The sequence below is a fragment of the Peromyscus californicus genome, unplaced genomic scaffold (assembly GCF_007827085.1).
Source record: "Peromyscus californicus insignis strain IS unplaced genomic scaffold, ASM782708v3 Scaffold_7__1_contigs__length_154581171, whole genome shotgun sequence".
NCBI classification, from domain to species: Eukaryota; Metazoa; Chordata; class Mammalia; order Rodentia; family Cricetidae; genus Peromyscus; species Peromyscus californicus.
In genome coordinates, this window is record NW_026294595.1 from 130,162,543 (window position 1) to 130,184,052 (window position 21,510).

Consider the following 21,510-nt stretch of genomic DNA (forward strand, 5'->3'; position numbering starts at 1 on the left):
GAATCCTCAGGATCCATGTAATGCTAGGCACAACAGCATGCACCTGGAATTCCAGTGCCCCTACAGGGAGATGGGGGTGTGGAGAAAGGAGAGTCTTCAGAAACTTGTGGGCCAGCTAGCCTGGTGTGTAGCCAGAAGGTTTCTCTGGCCCCGCCCAGCCTGCATGGTCCAGACAAATCTCTCTCACCCACAGTCCTGCAGGCATTTATAAAATAATCACTCACAGGCTTATATTAAATATCAATTACATGGCCTATGGCAGGCTTCTCACTAGCTAGCTCTTATAACTTAACTCATTTCTATTAATCTATAAGTTGCCATGTGGCCATGGCATTACCGGTCTGCTGGCATCTTGCTTCTCCTTAGGTGGCGGCTGGTGTCTCGCCCTCTTCTCCTTTCTTCTCTCAGTATTTCTGCTTAGATTTCCTGCCTGCCTCTAAGCTGCCTTGCCATAGGCCAATACAGCTTTATTTATCAACCAATCAGAGCAACGCATATTCACAGAGTACAGAAAGACATCCCACAGCACTGGTGTACACAGCAGCAAAAATAACAACAATAATAGCAAAAACAAAACAAAACAAAACAAACAGGCAATGTCTCACACATGATGAAAGACAAGAACCAACACCAGGGATAGTCTCTGACCTCCACTCTAGCACCATGGCACATGCACACCAGTATTCACAGACATACACACATCATACACATAGGAGGAGGGAGGGGAGGAGGAGGGGAGAAGGGGAGGAGGAGGGGGAGGACAGTTCCCCCTGCAGTGGCAATGTCTAGTAGGCTGCAATGAGTACAGATTGTGGTACAGAGTGGAGTGGGAAGTAAATGAGATTAAGAACACTAAGGGGTTACACTGAATTCCACAGGTGACAGTTAATGACTTCCTCCTCTAGGCAAGAATATCTTCATTCATCTTTGCAGCCGTCATACCTGGGATAGTGCCAGAGATTTAGAAGTTAAACAATAAACCCTGGAGGAGCAAATGAACTGAAAACTTTTGAGAAAGAATTATTCCTCACAATCAATACTATTCTTCACTATTTTATTTCATTTGAGACAGCATCTTACTATGTATCCCTGGCTGTCTTGAAAATCGCTATGTAGCTCAAGCTGGCCTGAACTCATAGAGATACACCTGCCTTTGCCTCCTGAGCACTGAGATTAAAGGCATGTGCCACCATACCTGGTTAAATCCTCACTTGTATATATAATTTTACAGTCACAGAAATACTTTTCTTTCAGTATCTCACTTAACATTTTATTGATATAGCCCACAAGTTTGTGAGCACTGAAGGACCAGTCTTATCCTTATTTCCTGAAGTTACTGTTACTCTTGGCTCCCAGCAGGTGTTATTGTCCTTATATTCAGTGTCAAGTAATCAAAACTCCACTTCCTTTAGGCTCCCCTAGCGTGACTGACCCACTGTTGAGTCTACGCACTGACACCAGGCCTCCCAGGAGCAGCTTCACTTTTCTCTGCTTTCACTGTACCCAGGATTTCTACAGGTCTCCAAACAGATGAAATTTGCAGATGTGGGAGCATTTTACCTCCTGGGAAACCCGAGAAGAGGGTCCTCACATTCCACGTAGCACAGATTCTTATCAAATTTGTATAAAGCTTCTGGTTTTGTTGCTGTTGTTTTGTTTGACAAGGTCTCACTTTGTAACGTTGGCTAGCCTAGAACTTGGTGTGTAGACCAGGCTGGACTCAAACTTGAACTCACAGAAATCCACCTGCTTCTGCCTCCTGAGTGCTGGGACACTTCTGCTCTTCTCTACAGTTCTCTTCTCCACAGCTGCCGGCTTTTATTTTTCCTTTCACAACTTTGCAACTCTTTCCCAGAAACACAAAACCCTTTATTTCCTCATCTCTCATTTTTCAATATGGATGTTCCTCTCTGCAAAGCAAAAGCTCTACATTTTTTTGTTTCTTAATTTCCTTAAATCTGCCTCTTGGGGTCTTACGTTGTGCACTTCAAGTGAGTCAGTTTGGGGATTTCGCACGGCCGGTAGCACACCAGAGAACGGGGGGGGGGGGGTGGGGGTGGGGCAAAAAGAATTCAAAGTTAATTTAATGTCACTTTCTGTTAATTTAATGGAACTGACTGCTTCATGTGCTTAAACGGAGGCAAATACTTCAAGTTCTGACCTCTGGAAACGCATCTCGCGTATTTCTAGAGACAGTCATCCGGTTTCCAAATCTGCTGCAGACTAACATCCTTCGGCGCTTTCAAGGGCTCTTTACTGCTGTAGCGCTTCAGTAACCTTCAAAATTCATCACCTTATCATTTAAAAACTATTTATGGAGGCCGGCTGTGGTGGTACGCACCTTTAATCCCGGCACTCACTCAGAAGGCAAAGGCTCGAAGATCTCTGTGAGTTCAAGGACAGCTTGGTCTACCTAGCAAGTTCCAGGCCAGCAGGGCTATACAATGAGACCCTGTCTCAAAAGAGAAAGAAAGAGAAATATCCTTTTCACTTCAAGCATGTCATATTTTACTTGGTATCTTTTGATTCTGAAAAAAAAGATAAGCATGTCTTTTAAAAAAGGTATGTTTTAGTCGGGCGGTGGTGGCGCACGCCTTTAATCCCAGTACTCGGGAGGCAGAGCCAGGTGGATCTCTGTGAGTTCGAGGCCAGCCTGGGCTACAGAGTGAGATCCAGGAAAAGGCGCAAAGCTACACAGAGAAACCCTGTCTCGAAAAACCAAAAAAAAAAAAAGGTATGTTTTTTTTCTATTAATAATCAATACTTTTTTGAGACAGGGTTTCTCTGTGTAGCTCTGGCTGTCCTGGAACTTGATCTGTAGGCCACGCTGGCCTCGAACTCACAGAGATCCACCTGCCTCTGCCTCTCGGGTGCTGGGATTAAAGGCGTGCGCCTCCACCGCCCATTCAATACTTTTTTTTTAAAGAACAAAAATGAAAAGAATCAAGGAGGAAATTTAAAAATTCCTAGAGTCAAGTGAAAAGGAAAGAACAACTTAGCAGAACCTTTGGGGAGCAGCTGAGACGGTCCGAAGAGGAACACCTAACACTGAGCGGGTGTTCACATCCGACACCTGAAGAAATCGCAAGTAAATTATACGATGATCCTGAAGGTCTCCAAATAATAAGAACAAGTCAAACCCAAGAGCAATAGATAGCAAGAAATAGTAAGGATTAGGGAGAAATTTATTAAATATGAGAATAAAAGAACAATCTTAGAATTAATCGAGCAAAGAAAATGAAATCAGGACATTTGCAAGAAAATAAAAATGTAAATCATTATGTTAAGTGAAATAAACCAGATTCAAAGATACAAACACTTCATGGTTCTCCTATACACAGAACCTAGATTTAAGTGTGTGTGTGTGTGTGTGTGTGTGTGTGTGTGTGTGTGTGTGAGAGAGAGAGAGAGAGAGACAGAGACAGAGACAGAGACAGAGACAGAGAGACAGACAAAGAGAGACAGACAGACAGACAGACAGAGAGAGGGAGAGAGACAGAGAGACAGAGACAGAGAGAGAGAGACAGAGAGAGAGACTAAAAAGGGGACCATGAGAGAATGAGGAGACTGGAGAGATGGCTCAGTGGTTAAGAGCATTTGTCCTCACTGAGAGCCTGGGTTGGTTCCCAGCACACACACCGTGGCTGACAACTGGCTAGAACTCCAGTTCCAGAGGACCAGATGCCCTCTTCTGGCCTCCACTGGCACTGCACACACAGTACACACAAAACACCCGTGCACATAAAATAAAGATAAATAAATGTTTTAAAAGAAGGGAGGCGGAATGAGAGGGTGATGATGCATGTGGCTTGGAAGTGGAAGGAGGGGACAATTGGAGGGAGGAAGGAGACCAGCTAGAGTGAAGAGGAAAGGCAGCAGGGAAGAGCAACAAACCAGAACAAAGTATAATGACACACAGAGTATGGGAAACGCCATACTTGGTGTACCAACTTCAAAAGTTTTTTTTTTTTTTTCTTTTTTTTTTTGGTTTTTTCGAGGCAGGGTTTCGCTGTGTAGCTTTGCGCCTTTCCTGGAACTCACTTGGTAGTCCAGGCTGGCCTCGAACTCACAGAGATCCGCCTGCCTCTGCCTCCCGAGTGCTGGGATTAAAGGCGTGCGCCACCACCGCCCGGCTAAAAGTTGTTTTTTTAAAAAGGGCCAAAGCCTCCATTATGTCAAGTGAAAGAAGCCAAGTCCCCAAGTGCCACACTGAGTCATTCCATGACACGCTGGGGAAGGTAGAGCTGGGAAGGCCAGGGTGTGGCCCAGGGCATAAGGGAAAGGGAATGTGGACTTAAAGGCTAGGGGATGTTTGTAGAGAGTGATCTTTTCTACATTTTTCCTGTGGTGGTTACATGGTCCTAACGCTTTTTGTCAGTATTCCAGTGTATTCCCCAGAGACTTCCACTTGATATAAATTAACAAGCTGTCCCCCTGTGTCACAAGGAAGCAACCTCTCCGGGGCTGCGGGCGGAGAATTATTTTTTAGTGTAATTTTAGGACTGCCCTCATCAGTGTTAGCTAGATCTTTCCTCACCTCCCACAGGACCTGAACTCTCATCTGTTGGCATTCTTTCCGTCTGCTCTGGCTACCCCTTCCCTCTGGGGACGGTCCAGCTTCTGCTCCATTGCGGATGATAAGAAAACATACTTTGCCAATAGCCCTTCACTCAGGATGTCAGGCGAACTGGGAATCACAGGGTGGTGGTGAGCCAGCCTCTGAGGGACCAGGACCCAGCACAGGAGAAGTGTGATGGGAGAAACGGAAAAGGCCACCTACAGAGTAGCACAGGACAGGAAAGGGGGCTGGAGGCTGTGGCAGAAGTGGGCGATGTTCGACAGGGAGCGACTTGTGACAAGAACACACTGGATTGACCTCACAGCTTGGCTTCGGTGCTGCTCTGGGCGTAGGCCAGTCTCCTTCTGAGCATTAATTTTCCACTCTTGCTAATCTGTCCAGTCTCTGCTCACACCAGGCTCACAGTCATATAGCCCACATCCTCTCCTAACTGGCACTGTCCCCTGCTCATGCAGCCCGGCATCCACTTTATAGCGGTGTATCTTGTTTGATCCAAGTGAATGAGAATTATCCCCCTTCTCCAGAGGAGTAAAGAGGCCCAGGATGGTTACATGATTTGTCTAAAGTCACCCGATTGAAGACTCCGGCCTGGACACCTTCCATTGCTTATGCTCTGCTGTCCCCTACTGGAATTATTGCATAGACATCAAATTACAAACAACAGTTCTGCAGCGGGCTTTTATTTATTCGTGTAACAAATATTCATTGATAACCTACTGTGTGCTAGAAACAGTTCAGAAACGGTCTGCACCCGTGGTGAAGATGGGATCACACAAATGATTAATTAGGTACTATTAGATGAGCTCTGTGAAGTACAAGGTGTAGGGCATAGAATAGGGTGTGTAGCCTAGTAAAGAAGTCCAGGGAATCTTGCATGAAGTCGACTCCACAGAATAAATTATTGGCTGGCAAGCAGGGGTGAGGGGGTGGGGTGGGGGGGAGGCTAAGGAGTTGTCCAGCATGCTGCACAGGGCTCAGGGATGAACAGGAAAATGGAACATGGTCACTAAGTTGAGAGTGCTTGGAAGGAGATGAGATTTTGAACGACAGGAACAGGAGCTTGGCTTTGTTGCAATTTGGAAATTCCATGAGAAAGGAAAGCATAGCAGTGGAGAGTGAGCGGCTGGGTTGAGTAGCTAGATCAATGCTGTAGATCGAGATCCACACTAGAACCAGCGGGAGCAGAACCCGGGAGCTGTTGGGTGTGCAGAGAGAGAGCAGATGGATGGACACACAGAATAGGAAGGGGGCTTCTAAGCACTCTGAGAAACCTCTGCACTTACATGGAAGAGACAGAACCAGTGAAGGAGAGCCAGAGAGAGGGAGGGTCCAGAGAGCTAAGGAGGAACACGTGACAAACCACTTAATAAAGCAGTGTGGGGCAGGCAAGATGGCTCAGCAGCTGAAGGTGCTTGCTGCCAAACCTGAGGACCCGAGTTCAACCCACAGGGCAGAAGGAGAGAACTGACTTCCACAAAGTGTCTTGTGACCTCCACACTCACGTTATTACGTTCACATGCGTAATTAAATAATTAAATTTTTAAAGTATAGAAGAGACAACTTGGGTGACAAAGTTTAAGGACAGCTTAGCAAAGCAAGTCACACTGCAGTTCTTTCTTCACGGGCATGCAATATGCCGTGTGGAGAAAGATGATGATTTTGGAGTGTCGCTTAAGGGCCTGGGCCAGCCCCAGGAGCGTGTGGGCTCTGCATTCACATGGGGCCCCGCGCTGGTTAAGCGCTCTGCTTTGACTGTCCTGAAATTCTTAGCATTTGAACTCATTTGGTAGCCAACAATGACCACCCTCCTGATCCTCCTGCCTCCCCCGCCCCAAAATGCTGGGATTACATTCCAGGGGTATGTTTTAACAAGGGGCTCTGAGTTCTCATTTGCAGTGGGCCTTGTAATGTACCAGGCCCTGAAAGGAGGCAAATGCCAGGCAGAGACTCAGGCATGATGGCACTTGTCTGTAATGGAGGATTGCAAGTTTGAGATTCTGTCTCAAGAAATAAAAACAAAAACAAAGCTGGGTGGTGGTGGCATGCACCTTTAATCCCAGTACTCAGAATGCAGAGCCAGGCAGATCTTTGTGAGTTCGAGGCCAGCCTGGTCTACAGAGTGAGTTCCAGGAAAGGCTCCAAAGCTACACAGAGAAACCCTGTCTCGAAAAAAACAAAACATGTTCTATTTGTATTTTTTTTTAATTAATTGAGAATATATGTCTAGTGAGATAGTCAAAGACTAGCTAGTTGAGACCTTATTTCAAAAAGAAGGAAGAAGGGAGGGAGGGAGGGAGGGAGGGAGGGAGGGAGGGAGGGAGGGAGGGAAGGAGGAAGGAAGGAAGGAAGGAAGGAAGGAAGGAAGGAAGGAATTCACAAACTAAGGACACACAACAGTTGACAGTGGGGCTGGAGAGATGGCTCGGTGGTTAAGAGCACTGGCAGCTCTTCCAGAGGTCCTGAGTTTGAGTCCCAGTACCCACATGGTGGCTCATAGCCACCTTTAACTCTACTTCTAGACGAGTTGATGCCCTCTTCCGGCCCCTTCAAGCACTGCACACATGTGGTGCACATACATAAAATGAAGGCACATAAAATAAAAATAAACCCGTCTTTTTGTTAAGCTGACAGTGAAAGTTGTCCCTCTCACCCTGCGCTCCAGCTGTGTGGCTCCCTGGCAGGAAGCCATGCCACTCATCTGTTCCAGGAGTGCCTTTCCACGGTTCACACGCGAACAGGCACAGGCACCACTGCATCCTCCTGCTAGCGCGCACTGCGGTGTGATACACCTCGGACTCTGCACTCTGGTTTTCCTCCACTCAGTATCACACTTCGGGAGCCATAAGCAGCAGTTGAGGCCAATACTGCCTGCACCCAGGAGGCTGAGGCGGGAGGATAAAGTATTCAAATCCATCCTGGACTGCTGTTAGAGTTTGCTCTTTATTCCTGATAGAGCACCATGACTTTAAGAAACTTGGAGAGGAAAGAGTTTATTTGGCTTGTGATTCTGATTACAGTCAATCATGGAGGGGTTAAGGGCAGGAACTCGAGTCAGGAACCTGGAGGCAGACACTGAAGCCCAGGCCATGGAGAAATGCTGCGGGCTGGCTCGCTCCTCGTGGCTGGCTCAGTCTGCTTTATTGTACTGCCCAGGACCACCAGCCCAGCGATGGTACTGCCCCCAGGGCACTGGCCCTCCCTCATCAATCATTAATCAAGAAAACGCCCTACAGACTTGCCCACAGGCCAATCTGATGGAGATATTTTCTCCCATCCAGGTATTTTCCAGGTCCTGCTCTACTTAGCTTCTAAGATCACACAACCGTTCAGGGTGGTACGGCTGTAGACTAGAGACGTTTTCTCAACTTAGGTTGCCATTTCCCAGAGGACTCCAGCTTGGGTCCAGTTGACAAAAACCAACCAATAAGCTGCAGAGTAAGACCTTGTTTACAAAATACTAATGCTACATTTTTGGAAATAATTTCCTAGTTAACAAAGTACTTCCTATGGTGATATTTTATTTGTACTGAAATGTGATTTTATTTGTATGTTAATAAATAAAGTTGCCCGGGGGTCAGAGCTATTAGAGCCATAGTGAAAGCTGGGCAGTGGTGGTGCACACCTTTAATCCCAACACTTGGTAGGCAGAGTTAGGTAGATCTCTGTGTGGTCAAGGATGCAGCCAGCATGGAGACACACGCCTTTAATCTTAATACCAACCATAGAAGACCTGGAGGTCTGTACAGACAGGCAGTGACTAGGCAGTCATGTGGTTGGGTTTACAACCAAGAAGGCAGAACAGAAAGTCTATATAAAGACAAACAGACAGGAAGTAGGTCTCTTTTGGAGAGCTCTCTTGGCTGAAGAGGCTAGCTGCAGCAGGCGGGTAAGGCTCTTAGCTCTGATCTCTTGGCTTTCTTCTTTGCATTGGTTCTGTGTTTCTTATTTAATAAGACGGTTGGTTACATCTACATTTGGCACCCAACGTGACAAAAATCCATTAAAAACCACTTGGCTTGGCTTGGCGGCAGGTCCCGTTTCCGGCCTGAGTGGCTGGCTCCCTAGCTCAGGCCCAGGTCGAATTGGCTTCAGGCTGGACTGACTGTAGCCCTAAGCAGTTGCACGCAGCTGGAGCTACTTGCTTAAAGCTGGTGCTAGAAACAACTCAGGCCTGCCCTGCTGAACAGGGCCCCTGCCTGTAAAGCCAACGCATGTGGTCGGGGCTTAAGGAAGCCAGAGCCAAGGCTTGACTAGGCTCAAGTGGGAACACGTGACTGGATTCAAGCTCTTAGCCAGAACTTGTGGCTATTCTCTCTCTCTCTCTCTCTCTCTCTCTCTCTCTCTCTCTCTCTCTCTCTCTCTCTCGATTCACACCTCGGACACTAGGTGGCTGTTTTGAAATTCCCTTGGATTTCTACTGTTCTACACAGACTTGGTAAGTCAATTAACATATCAGATATTTTAAAGGAAACTATTTAAAAGAGAATTTTTCCACATTTTAAAAAAATGGGTTTTATGTGTACATTGGAAGAAAATTGGGCTTTGTTTGAAATTTTAAGCAGTCTGACAATGGAATAACTATATGAGAAGATTAATATTGATTGAATTATGCAGTTTATTACGTTTCTTATCCTCATTTTACTATTTAAAAAGATAGTCAATTTAAGTGCCAGGATAACAATTTTAGAAAAACCTGTTAAACCTGCAAAAATGAATTATAGAGAAATTCAAATTCAGACAGAAGAAATTAACAGTGAAGTTGTTTCAAAGTTGGATCATAAGGTTACAGAAAGAAAGCCTGTTTTCACACAATCACCCTTAATTTATCCGGTAGCGTAGAGCAGCTACCTGGTGAAGAGAATAGACAAGCTACTTGGATTCCAATTGAAATGTTAGACTTACAAAGATTTAAGGAGGCAATAGCATCTTATGGCATGCATTCCCCATATGTAAAGCAAATGTTAAATTCCTGATAAACTTATAATAGGATTCTATCACAGGACTGGCGGGAGCTGGCACAGGCTGTTCTAGAACCCGGACAAAACCTCCAGTGGAAAATGTGGTTCAAGAATGAGGCTAAAAACATAGAAAAACAATGGAGGGATAAAGGTATACAAGTCTTCCAGGATCAGCTTATTGGAGAAGGCCAATATGCTTCAGTACAAACACAATGTTTATATGATGTCCAAACCCTAATTCTATGTCGAACGGCAGCCTTGAATGCATGGGACAGAGTTGAGGAACCAGGAAAAAAAACTGAGTCATTTACAAAGGTTATACAAGGCCCAAAAGAATCTTTCACAGATTTCTTACAAAGATTGACTTTAGCAGTAAAGAGAATGGTCCCGGAATCAGAAGCCAGTCAGATAATAATCGAATCTTTGGCTTTTGAGAATGCAAATGCAGTGTGCAAGAGAATAACCAGGCCGTTAAAGGCAAGATCTGCACCCTTGGAAGATTGGATTAGAGATACGGTTAATGTTGAGGCTCATGACCATGATGATATGTGGGTAGGAGAAGCAATTTCAAAAGGTTTGAGGAATGTTAGATGTTTTGGATGTGGAAAGCAAGGACATTTGAAAAGGGACTGTAGACAGGTCATTCCTAGAAACAATGTTTCTTCAAGGAACACTGGTAACAGAATGCCCCTTCCTTCTGGAGTATGTGGAAGGTGTGGTAAGGGAAAACACTGGACCAACGAATGTAGATCAACAAGGGACAGACAAGGTAACCCTTTGCCTCAGGCTTCAGGAAACTCCCAGAGGGGCCTCAGGCAGGCCCCCACAGTAAATCCAGTTCAAAGCTTTCCTGCAGTTGTAGAGGAAACCCCTACTCAGAGCAATTAAATAACCAAATGCCTATTGGAATAAATCATGCTGGTCAGGATGATGAAACAGAGAGAATAGAAAATTCAGGAAAGAACATAAAGAAAAAGTTTTGGCAAACTTCTATTAATGAACAAAGACCAAAATTAACAATAAAAATAAATAGTGTTTTGTTGTCTGGTCTGGTAGACACAGGTGCAGACGTTACCATAATTGCACCAGAATTTTGGCGTCCAACTTAGCCTCTTCAGGAGGTAAACGTTCAACTGTTAGGAATTGGGACATTATCTCGAGTGAAACAGAGTGCAAGATGGCTCTAATGTATAGGTCCAGAAGGACAGAGAGGAAAATTAAAACCATATATGGCTAACATAGCTATGAACCTGTGGGGTCGAGACTTGTTGCAACAATGGAATACTCAGATTAGCATCCCTCCAATCTTAGAAACAAATCATAAACTAGCACATGTTTCTGAGAGAAATATTAGAAGGCATTATTCTGAGTGGTCACCAGCCATCCATATTATACAAGAACAGGGCACAACAACTGATGATCTCCCAAAGACACCAACAGCTCTACCTTTAAAATGGTTAACAGATAAGCCTGTATGGGTTCAGCAATGGCCTTTAACAACAGAGAAACTCCAGGCTTTAGAAGAGCTGGTAGAAGAACAGTTAAATGCTCAGCATACTGAAGAATCAACCAGCCCTTGGAATTCTCCTGTATTTGTTATTAAAAAGAAATCTGGTAAATGGAGAATGGTAACAGACCTTAGAGCAATTAACAAAGTAATTCAGCCAATGGGCTCTCTACAATCTGGGATTCCTTTGCCTACTCTGTTACCAAAAGGATGGCCTTTCATAGTTATGATTTAAAAGACTGTTTCTTTTCAATACCCTTACAAGAAAAAGACAGAGAAAGATTTGCTTTCACAGTGCCTACTTATAATAATTCTCAACTGGTTAAAAGATTTCAATGGAGGGTCCTCCCACAGGAAATGTTGAATAGCCCAACTCTGTGCCAATATTTTGTACAACAGCCATTGGAAGTGATACATAAAAAATTTCCTACATCTATAATTTATCATTATATGGATGATATTTTACTAGCTGACTCAAATGCAGATACTTTAGAAAGAATGTTTGAAGAAGTAAAAAAAATTTTGCCTTGCTGGGCATTACAAATTGCTCCTGAAAAGATACAAAGAGGAGATTCTATTAATTATTTAGGATATAAAATAGAGCTACAAAAAATTAGACCCCAAAAGGTGCAAATTAGGAGAGATAGACTACAGACCACATGTGATGAGATCTGGTACCCTCTTCTCGCCTGCAGGGACACATACAGGCAGAATACTGTATACATAATAAATAAATAAATCTTAAAAAAAAAAAAGAGCAGTGTTCAATATGGCAGCCTTGGGAAGACTTGAGGGTACAGGGTCTCTATGCCCCTCTTCTCACAGTGGCCACATGAAATCCTCTCAATCCCCCCCCCCCCCTATTCTTTCTCTCTCTCTCCACTATTAATGGCTTATTGAGGACAGGTGGCCAGGTCTGTCTTGCTGGGGCACAGGCTCTGACCCTAAGCCCTGTAACACCTGTTTAAGACTTTTGGCAGTACTAATGAACCAGCAAAGGAATGGGGTTAAGGGCATGTGCTTTGGCGTCAGACCCTTGACTTCTGCTGTTGTTTGTTTTCTAGACGTGCTTAGTTAGTCATTTCTGTCTTGCCCCCTCCTTAGAATCCAACACACAGCAGAGTTGTAAGGGTTGGGTGATACAATACAGATAAATTACCTCCACCTAACACACTGAGCCTTCTTCTGTTGTAGCTGCTGCAACAGGAATTCAAAGGGAGCATGAGGAAGGTGAAGGAGGCTTCCTGAGCTGGACCAGCATCTGACTCACCTTCTTTTGTTTCCTTTCAGATTCCCAGTAAAAACTTCACTTTTGTGGCTGGAGAGATAGCTCAGCAGTTACGAACACTGGCTGCTCTTTTAGAGGATCCAGGTTCGGTTCTCAGCACCTACATCACAACCATCTGCCACTCCAGTTCCAGAGACTCTAATGACCTCTTCTGGCCTCCATGGGCATTAGGCAGGTACATGGTGCATATACATACGTGTAGGCAAAACACTCATACATGTAAAATAAAGTCAATAAACCTTTTACAATAAAATACCTCGATTATTTCTGTCGCCACTTCCCCTCCTCCCCCCCTCCTCCCTCCCGCCTCCCTCCCTCCTCCCTCCCTCCTCCCTCCCTCCTCCCTCCCTCCTCCCTCTCTGTCTCCTCATTTTGGCTGCCCCTTCTTAGTATCTTTAGCTGGTTCCTCTCCATTTTCTTAATTTCTAATAACAGTTGTCTTAAGACTCATTCACTATAACTTTTCCTCTCTCTGAATGTACTTAATCCCTAAGACATTTCTTCTGTCCCCTTGGCTAAAAATATTTTTTATTTTGAGACTCTCCAAGTCCATACTCTACTCAACTTCTCTCCTGAACTGATACCTGTATAGAAGGAGGCTGTGCACCACATCCACTTGAGTATTTAATAGCTGTCTCCCTCTTCACACACCCCAGATGGGGCTCTTGATATTTTGACTCAAGCTGTTCAAGGAATCTTCTTTGTGTCAAATAATGGCAGCTGCGTTCCGGCTGCCTGGGTCAGTTCTCTGTACTGAGACTCTTCTCTCATCCTTCATATCCAAAGCTTTGTCAACTCCACTCTCAACATCCTTAGAGAACCCGGTCACATCTCACTGTTTCCAAAGGATCCTGACCCACAGCCTCGCCATCTTGTGCCTGGATTACTGCGGTAGCCAGCTCGCTGGCCTTTCTGCTTCCAGCCTTCCCAGCTGTTCTCTGCCCAGTAAAACCAGTGGTTCTGTTAAGACCTAAGCCCTAAGCTGTCTCTTCAATTTTCAGAACCTTCCAGTAGAGCGATCCTCCTAGGATCCCCACCCTCCCACTTCAACCACTCTGGCCTCCACACTGTCCCTTAAACTTACCCGACAGCTTCTCACCTTAGAACATGTCCACTCACTGTTCCTTCTGCCAGGGTCACTTCTCCATGCTTCATCCCTTTGTTCTTTCAGAACTTCACACACACACACACACACACACACACACACACACACACACACACACACGTGCACGTGCACACACAAAACCTCCATTATCTTCTTACAGAGGTCCTCTCCAGTCACCCTATCCATAATTCCACAAAAGGCACAACACACACACCTCAAATTTCAGGTCCTAACCCCCTGTTTTTCTCAACAGTTACTACTCTATCAATACTTACTTTAATGATATCGCTTATTATTGTCACCCCTATTTTAGCATAAGTTCTATGAAAACTAAAGGGTTTTTTTTGGTCTGGTTTTCATTTTTAGGGGCGGGCATGCATGTGTCACAATGTGTGTAGAGGTCAGAGGACAACTTACAGGACTCAGTTCTCTCCTTTCATCATGTAGGTCCCAGGAATCGAACTCAGGCTTGTCAGCCTTGGCAGCATGAACTTTTGCCCACTGAACCATCTTGTTGCCCCCAAAGCAGAGTTTTGTCTGATTTGTTTACCGCTGTATTACAAAAGCATTCAATGCAAAGTTGGCATTTAATATTCACTGAACTAAAAAAAATATTTTTTAACTTATGTCTTTCCTCTATTTAGAACTCCATGGCAATTCCCAAAACAGAGTTCTTAAACCCTTTGTTTTCAAGAACCCTTTATACTCTCAAAAAGCATTGAGGACCCTAACAAGTTTTTGTTATATAGATTATGTGTGTGTGTGTGTGTGTGTGTGTGTGTGTGTGTGTGTGTGTGTGTGTGATTCTCTCAGGAATTAAAACTGAGGCATTTAAAAATGAACATATCGATCCATTTAAGATGATAATATGGGGCTCTGGACTAGCTCAGCAGTAGAGCACTTGCCCAGCCCATGAAGCCCTGGACCTAGTCTCTAGCACCACAAAAATCACTATATAAATAAGCAATCAAATAACCACAAGTCTGTAAACACAAAGAAACTCTATAGTAATTTCCTAAATAAAACATAGTGAGAAGATTGGCATTATTTACATTTTGAAGAATCTGTTGGAAAATCTGGATTGAAAGGAGTTAACTGTATTTCCATGCCTGCTCCCATATTGAGTCTATGATGATAAGAAGCTTCTAGAAAAGTACACAGCACTCTCATGAGAGAGTAAGAATCCAAACATTCATATACAACTGTGCTTTGCACCTCCACTTCCTTCCTACTCTACACGACGAGTTCCTTCTGGTCACTCACAGCCAGGCTCACCTCCTGCCACCTCTAGACAATTCATTTCCTCCCTCTCCTCCCATGATACATTGTTCTCTTCTCTCTCAAGACATGTATTGTGCTGACCTCTTGTTATCTATATTAGAGTCTGTATCCTCAGTGAACTTTCTTCCTCCAGACAGCGACATACCCAAATAACCTTTATTTCCAGCCCCTCTGGTAGTGTCTGGGAGTCGAACACTATGTAATAAATGCATGTGGAATGAAGAAATAAGAGGGGGAGAGGGAGAAGAGGGGTCTTATCTCCCTCTAGTAACAGAAAACAATATTTCTGCATAAGATTAAAGATTTCAGAGTGGTAAATATGATACGATCAAGTACAGTACAGATAGGTGTACACATACGAAAATCTCATAATAAAATCATATTTTGTACAATAAATACATACTAAGTTTTTTTTTTAGGGTTAAGTTGGGCATGGCGGCACACATCTTTAATCTCAGCACTTGGGAGGCAGAGGCAGGCAGATCTCTGTGAGTTCGAGACCAGCTTGGGCTACAGAGCGAGTTCCAGTTCCAGGTCAGCCAGATATACATAGAGAGACCTAGTGTTTAAAAAAAAATAGATCAGTCCAGGGATATGGCCCAGTTAGAAGAGCACTTGCCTAACAAGCACAGAGCCCTGGCTTTGATCTCTAGCACTCTATCAACCTGCTATGGTAGGGCACACCTGTAATCCTAGTGCTCGGAGGAAATCAAGATCATCCTAACTACATGGTGAAAATGAGGCCAGTTGGGGCTACATGTGACCCTGACTTGAAGGAAAAATGAACAATTTCCGAGTTTTTCCTAGCACTTAGTTAACCATATTGTTCATAAAGCGAATCTGAACCATCATGTGGTCCTTCATACATAAGTACAGGTGACAGGCAGGGTGGAGGGTGACAGACAACACCAGTCTCGTGTTACAAAGAAGGAACACAGGGCTCAGGAGACAAGTGACTCGCCTTAAGACACACTGAACTCAGCAACCTGGCCGGGGCTTGAATCCAGGTGTCAGACTTGAAATGAAGTACCTTTTCTATTACCCCACACCTGTCACGGTGGTGAGAGGCAAAGTCACGCGTTCCAATGGACACCCAAGAGATTATTCTGAAGCCCTCCAAGCCACCTGTTCCTGTACAGACTTCACCACAGTTCTACCTTCCTCTTACTAATAAGACCATCTTAGGAATTCATTATATGCATTAATCTGCTCTTTCCCCCACGCCCCAACTTAAGACTTACTCTATTTTAAATCATTTGTCTGTTCCTGGGTGTATGTGCACGAGAGTACAGGTGCCCACAGAAGCCAAAGGCTCCCCCTGGAGCTGAAAATATAGGCAGGTGTGAGCCACCCAACATGAATGCTGGAAACCAAACCCTGGGCCCCTGTAAGAACGGCACAGGTGCTTTCAGCTGCTGAGCCATCTCTCCAGCCTGCATCCTTTTATCATTTGCCCACGGCCATCCACACCCTCCACCCCTCCATCAAGGCAGAACATGCAGTTTGGGATCCATCAGAAGCAGTTCATGGGCATCTGGCCTTAAGCAAAGAAGTCGGCCCCTTTCCTTCCCCGAGTGTTTTATTTCCTCCTGGAACACACCCCTCCCAAACCTCCTCAATATGAGCAATTCATTATCTTCCTTCAGTGTTTCTGCAAAGCTTCGGTTCCGTCTCTGCCATAACTTACATAACCTTGTTTTTCCTCCCTAGATTGTAAGTTGCTCGGTGCTATTCGCCAGTCTTCACCCTCCTTGCACTCCTGAGACTGCCAACTCCTCCTCTCTCTCTCTTGGAAAACCTCCTCCTTTTCCCATGACTCGTGGAGATCCTGATGTTTAGCTCTTCGGGAGGGCGGGGGTGTGTAGGGTATATGTGTGTGGGGGAGGCTGCACTTGCTCATACGGGCACCCTGACTGTCAGAGCTTGACATCAAGATGTCTCCCTCAATCACGTCTCCATTTTATTTATTTATTTTGAAACAGAGTCCCTCACTAGTGCTCACTATTTTAGCTAGACTGGCTAGCCAATGGGGCCCCGAGATCTACCTTTTTCTATGCCCCCACAGTCCCAGTGCTGAGGTTACAGACACACAACCGACTTTTTTCATAGGTGTGATGGATCCGAACTCAGGTCTCATGCTTGCATGGCAAATGCTTGGTCCACTGAGCCGTCTCCCCACCTCCAGCCCTGTTTCTGTCTTTTTAATCACTCTGGACTCTTTTGAAGGCTCGTCTTTTGGATGTCTCCAGATGGGCCCTTGGACCTTCGCTCTTGTCTGCCTGCCTCTTTCAGCTTTACCTGCCACACTTATCTGAACGGTCACAAAATAGTCCTTCTTCTCAATTCAATCTTGTGCCCATCTCCACAACCTTGCAGGATCTTCCAATCTCCAGAACCCTAACTCCCAGCTCCTTGTCCCCTCTCCAAGCTAATCCTCCTCATGAGGACTCCAGTTCTGTGAAGATGCCACTGTTCATCTTCTGCACTGGCCACCAAACTCTTCCCTCCTCCTCCTCCTCCTCCGATGCCCCTTGTCACGCCCTATCCCCTGCCATCCTAGCAAACCAAGTGTGCTCTGAGGCCAGATTGCTCCAGCTGCATACTTATGAATCATATATGTTTGGCAACTTATCCAGAGCCTCCTCCTTATCCTAAATTGGTTTACAATAACAACCTGTTTCACAGGGCTTGTCTACAAGGACTGGGGGAGATACAACTCAGGGAAGTGCTCAGCCCAGTGCCTGGTATGGAGTAGACATTCAATAAACTGTAACTGTTGTTGTGATCTGAGTGTCCGTTTATGGGGACTAGTGAAGTTTTCTCCCAATCTTCTTGCCATTCTTCACCTTGGGAGGGGACTAGCATGAAACACTTATTAAATGCCAAGGAGCAACTGCATACAGCAGTAAGTGCATCGTTTCATAAACGTGAGATGAGCCAATGCTTGGACATAGGCCTGACTCTAACATGCCTGCTCCATACCTCCAAACTACCAAACGACCATAATTTACACACGATCCTGCTCAAGAAAACCTCCAGCTATCATCTCCAAAGGGAAGACCCAGACTGACAATCCCAACACGCACCACCTTCACTTCCCAGCAGCTCTCTGTAGAAACCCTACAGGGACCCACATGTACTCCACAGAATCTGCCCAATGCCATTCTGTACACCCTCCACTCCTCCTCTCCTTCCGGACCTTGCCAGAATCCCACCTCCTCCCACATACCTTTCTCAGGGCCCCTTGAGCCTGGACCCCTGGACCCCTTTGTGATACTTGGGAGTCGGTTTTCCTCGGTGTTTACATTTTCTTACTAGGTGTAACCCTCTACAGTGTACACCTCGGCTCATGGGCCTCCCTTTTTGCTTTCATAGCCCCAGTAACCCAGGGCATTGTGTGTAGAAGGTGTTCCATCAATGAGGGACATTTCGGGGATGGGTGATCGCTCCCCTAAGGAGTCAAGGAGAGAGCTTCCCAGGGCTGTCCCCGAACCCGGTTTAAGCACTGCCCAGGTCTGTTCTTTCTGCTTCTCAGCACCACCCCTCGAGGGAAGCCCCTAAGACCCCCCTTCTCCGATGCCAAGCATTTCTTGAGCTCATTCTCTTCCAACCCAGATTGTCGCCCCTCAGTCCTTCTCCTCCAGGGCGAGCCTTGGGCTGCAGACCCCAGGCCTGGCCGGGCCACCCCAGGGCCAGCCTTATTTATCTGGCCTCTTCGCCCTCCCTCCGGGCTTGCCCTCTTTGCACCCGGCGCCTCGAGCGAGCGCCTCCCGCAGCCCCGCCGCCGCCGCCGCCCGCAGGTCCCGCTCGGGCGCTGCCCCGGCGCCCCCGGCCGCCCCTCGCCGGGGCGGGGCGCGCGGAGGCGGGGGCGCGCGGCGGTCGAGGCGGCGGCGGCGGCGGCGGCGGCGGCGAAGGCAGGCGGGCCGGGCGCGCGTCCGCGGCGCCGTGACTCGGCGGCTCCGCAGCGGCTGCAGCGGGAGGACCCGGCCGGAGCCGCCGCCGCCGCCGCCGCCGCCGCCGCCATCGCAGCCGGGCGGCTGGGCCCCCGCCGCCGGGATGCCGAGGAGCCGGGGCGGCCGCGCTGCGCCGGGCCAGGCCGCGCGCTGGAGCGCCTGGCGGGCCCCGGGGCGGCTGCTGCCGCTGCTGCCCGCGCTCTGCTGCCTCGCGGCGGCGGCGGGGGCCGGAAAGCCGGCCGGGGCGGACGCGCCCTTCGCCGGGCAGGTGAGCAGGCGCGCGGGGCCGGGGCCGGGGTCGGGCGGGGGGCGGCACCGGCCGGGCCTCTCTCGGGGAGATGGGGGGGCCTGGCGCCGGGTCAGCACTAGGGCCGGGCGGGGCCCCGCGGGCCGGGCTCCGTTCAGCACCGCGGACAGGGGCGGCGGGCGGGGGCGGAGCGGAGGGTCGGGGTGGCCGCGGTAGCCGCGGGACGTGTGGCCTGCAAGGCTGTGTGTGAGGGAAAGCGTACGACGCCTCGGAGTAAATAGTAAGCGCAGCCAGTGTGTTGTGGGCTGGAGAAGAAGCCGAGGATGTTGGAGCTGGAGAAGGGGGAGGGAGGAGGGCGAGGACGGACCGGATCGCTGTCTTGGTCGCTGAAGGACCGTCGGGATAGACTAGATCGGCGTGGCCCCACCGGGCAGAACTGAGGCTAACCGACAGTGGGGGTGGGGGGTTGCGAGAAGGCACATTTCGGCCCAATGCAGGAAGTTTGTAACAATTGGAGGTGCTCAGCCAGCCCAGGAGGCGGTGAGCTGCTCATCACTGGCATGAGAAGTCGGAGCTCCAAGAGGGGATTGGATGGATGCATGCATAATGCCTGCATGGATACATGCATAATAATAGTCATGCACTGTGAGCCAGGCTTGGCGCTACATTTGAGAGGAATTCGCTCATTTAATCCCAGTACGGATTTTGTGAGCTAGCTGTAGCAGCTGTCCCCATTTTACAGATGAATATAGAGACCCCCAAGAGCTTAAATTTGCCCAAGGTCACAGAGCTAGTGAGTTGGCTCTAGTCTCTTCGTGTTTAAGCCAGGACATTATATCACATGGGGTCGGGGCAGTTGTACTAATTTCTCTGCTCTCTACCAAACTAGAAGCCTGAAATTCTAATAAATAATGTTGAAATAGTGTTAACATTGCTGGAGGAAAGTAGTGATTGCCTGAATTATCCTGAGAAGAGTGTGTTTGTTAAGTAGGCATTCTGTTTAGACGAATCTGCAGGAACAGCAGTTTTTTAACTGGGCAAGAGACTCAAGGGATCATAAATTCTCTGAAATTTTCTGCTAATTTCTGTTTATATGTGAACATGTATAATTTTCTAGGAGAGACTCTCTAGATTTCTTCAGACTCTCCAAAGATGATATGTTTTTAAAAATTAGAATGCCCCAGCTGATCGTTGGCCTCCTAAGGGTTTATAATTATTACCTGACTTTCAAGGAAAACTTTCTCTAGTTTGTGGTTTAGCTCTATCACACTTCAAAGTGATGTGATTCATGGGTTTCCACCGCAGCAAAAGTAGGATTCTTCCAGACTTCCTGAATGGGTGCAGGGTGAGTTGGGAGAGCCCTACCCTGGAGACTAGGGTGTGTGGGCTCTCAGCTGGCCTTGGCCCCTGGAGGCTTTGTGACTTTGATCAGTCTCTTTGCTGTAGCTCTCATCATCTCTGAGAGAGGAAACTGAATGTGCTCAAGTCAGAGGCCTTTTTATGCCTGTGGTATTTTGCACATTAAGAGAAGACAGTTTGCTTAGATATGTCAGGATTTGAAGAGAAGGTTATGTTTACTCAGTGCTTCTCCTTACCAGCCTTGCTGGCTTCGATGATCCCACTCTCGCACCCTTCTCGATTTTCAACCTAAGCTCTCCCATCGTGACGGGCCACCTCCCAGAACAGTCACATTTATCCTAGGTTATTTGTGTTGTTCTCTGTGGATATCTGGAGGAGTTCATTTTCCACCTGACCCCTGTCTCCAGATGTGGAGTTCTTTCATAGAGAGAGGATAATTTCTTTGATTTTGGGGCCTTGTCCTGTTACCGCTCACCCTTTTGTTAGATATCCTGATCTGTGCATATCAGACCACAGCCTTTGGAAAACTATCCACAGGGGCACCCTGGTTCCTTTCACGGGTTAAAACTGATAGCCTGGAACACAACACCCTGTGTGTGGATTATTTTTACCGGACTGCATTGACTTACACTTCTCCACATTGATGTCCAGCTGCCATTTTGCTCCCCCCCATCCCATCCCCTCTCTCCCACCCCCTCCCCGCTTGGCATAACATTTACCTGCCTGAAAGGGTTTAATATGTACCGCAGCCCTGGAATTTTCTCTCTGCTCTACTTTTTTCTGGATCACTTATAAAAAATTAAGTCAGACAGGTTCCAGTATGGTCTCTTGGGGCCCCTTGCACTCCTTATCCCTTTCCATTCAGAGAAGTGACTGCCTCTTTCCATCTGGTCTTTCCTTATTCCTAAGTGCATTCTCAGGCCTTGATGAAAACATGGCCATCCCAGTCCATTTAAAATATCTATCCAAAACTTTTAGAAATTCTTGAGATCATTTGCACCTAATTACCCCTTCACTGAACACTAGTGGGTGACATGACTGAAATTTTGTAGAAATGTCATTGCTTTTCAGCCCACAGATAATGTTGCTCACTCCTCCTCTGTCTTGAAGCCCCTGGAGTCCAGCCCCTCCCTACCTCCCATTAGTAAAGCTATCTTTCCCACTGCTCATAGATAATGCATCCTGACTCCAGATAAGCCTAAGACAGGCTGCGGGCCGGGGTTCCCTGGACAT

At 46.9% G+C, this 21,510-nt stretch overlaps 1 protein-coding gene across 2 annotated transcripts in view; it reads left to right on the top strand.

Moving 5' to 3' along the window:
* Positions 1 to 18,759: 18,759 nt before the first annotated feature.
* Positions 18,760 to 21,510, top strand: part of Mmp24 (matrix metallopeptidase 24) — a 43,342-nt gene continuing 40,591 nt past the window's right edge. For both annotated transcript variants that reach the window (XM_052722606.1, XM_052722607.1), the window contains exon 1: positions 18,760 to 18,939. In XM_052722606.1, the coding sequence (XP_052578566.1) occupies positions 18,775 to 18,939 (165 nt within the window). In that variant the 5' untranslated portion in view covers positions 18,760 to 18,774. The remainder of the gene's footprint in view (positions 18,940 to 21,510) is intronic.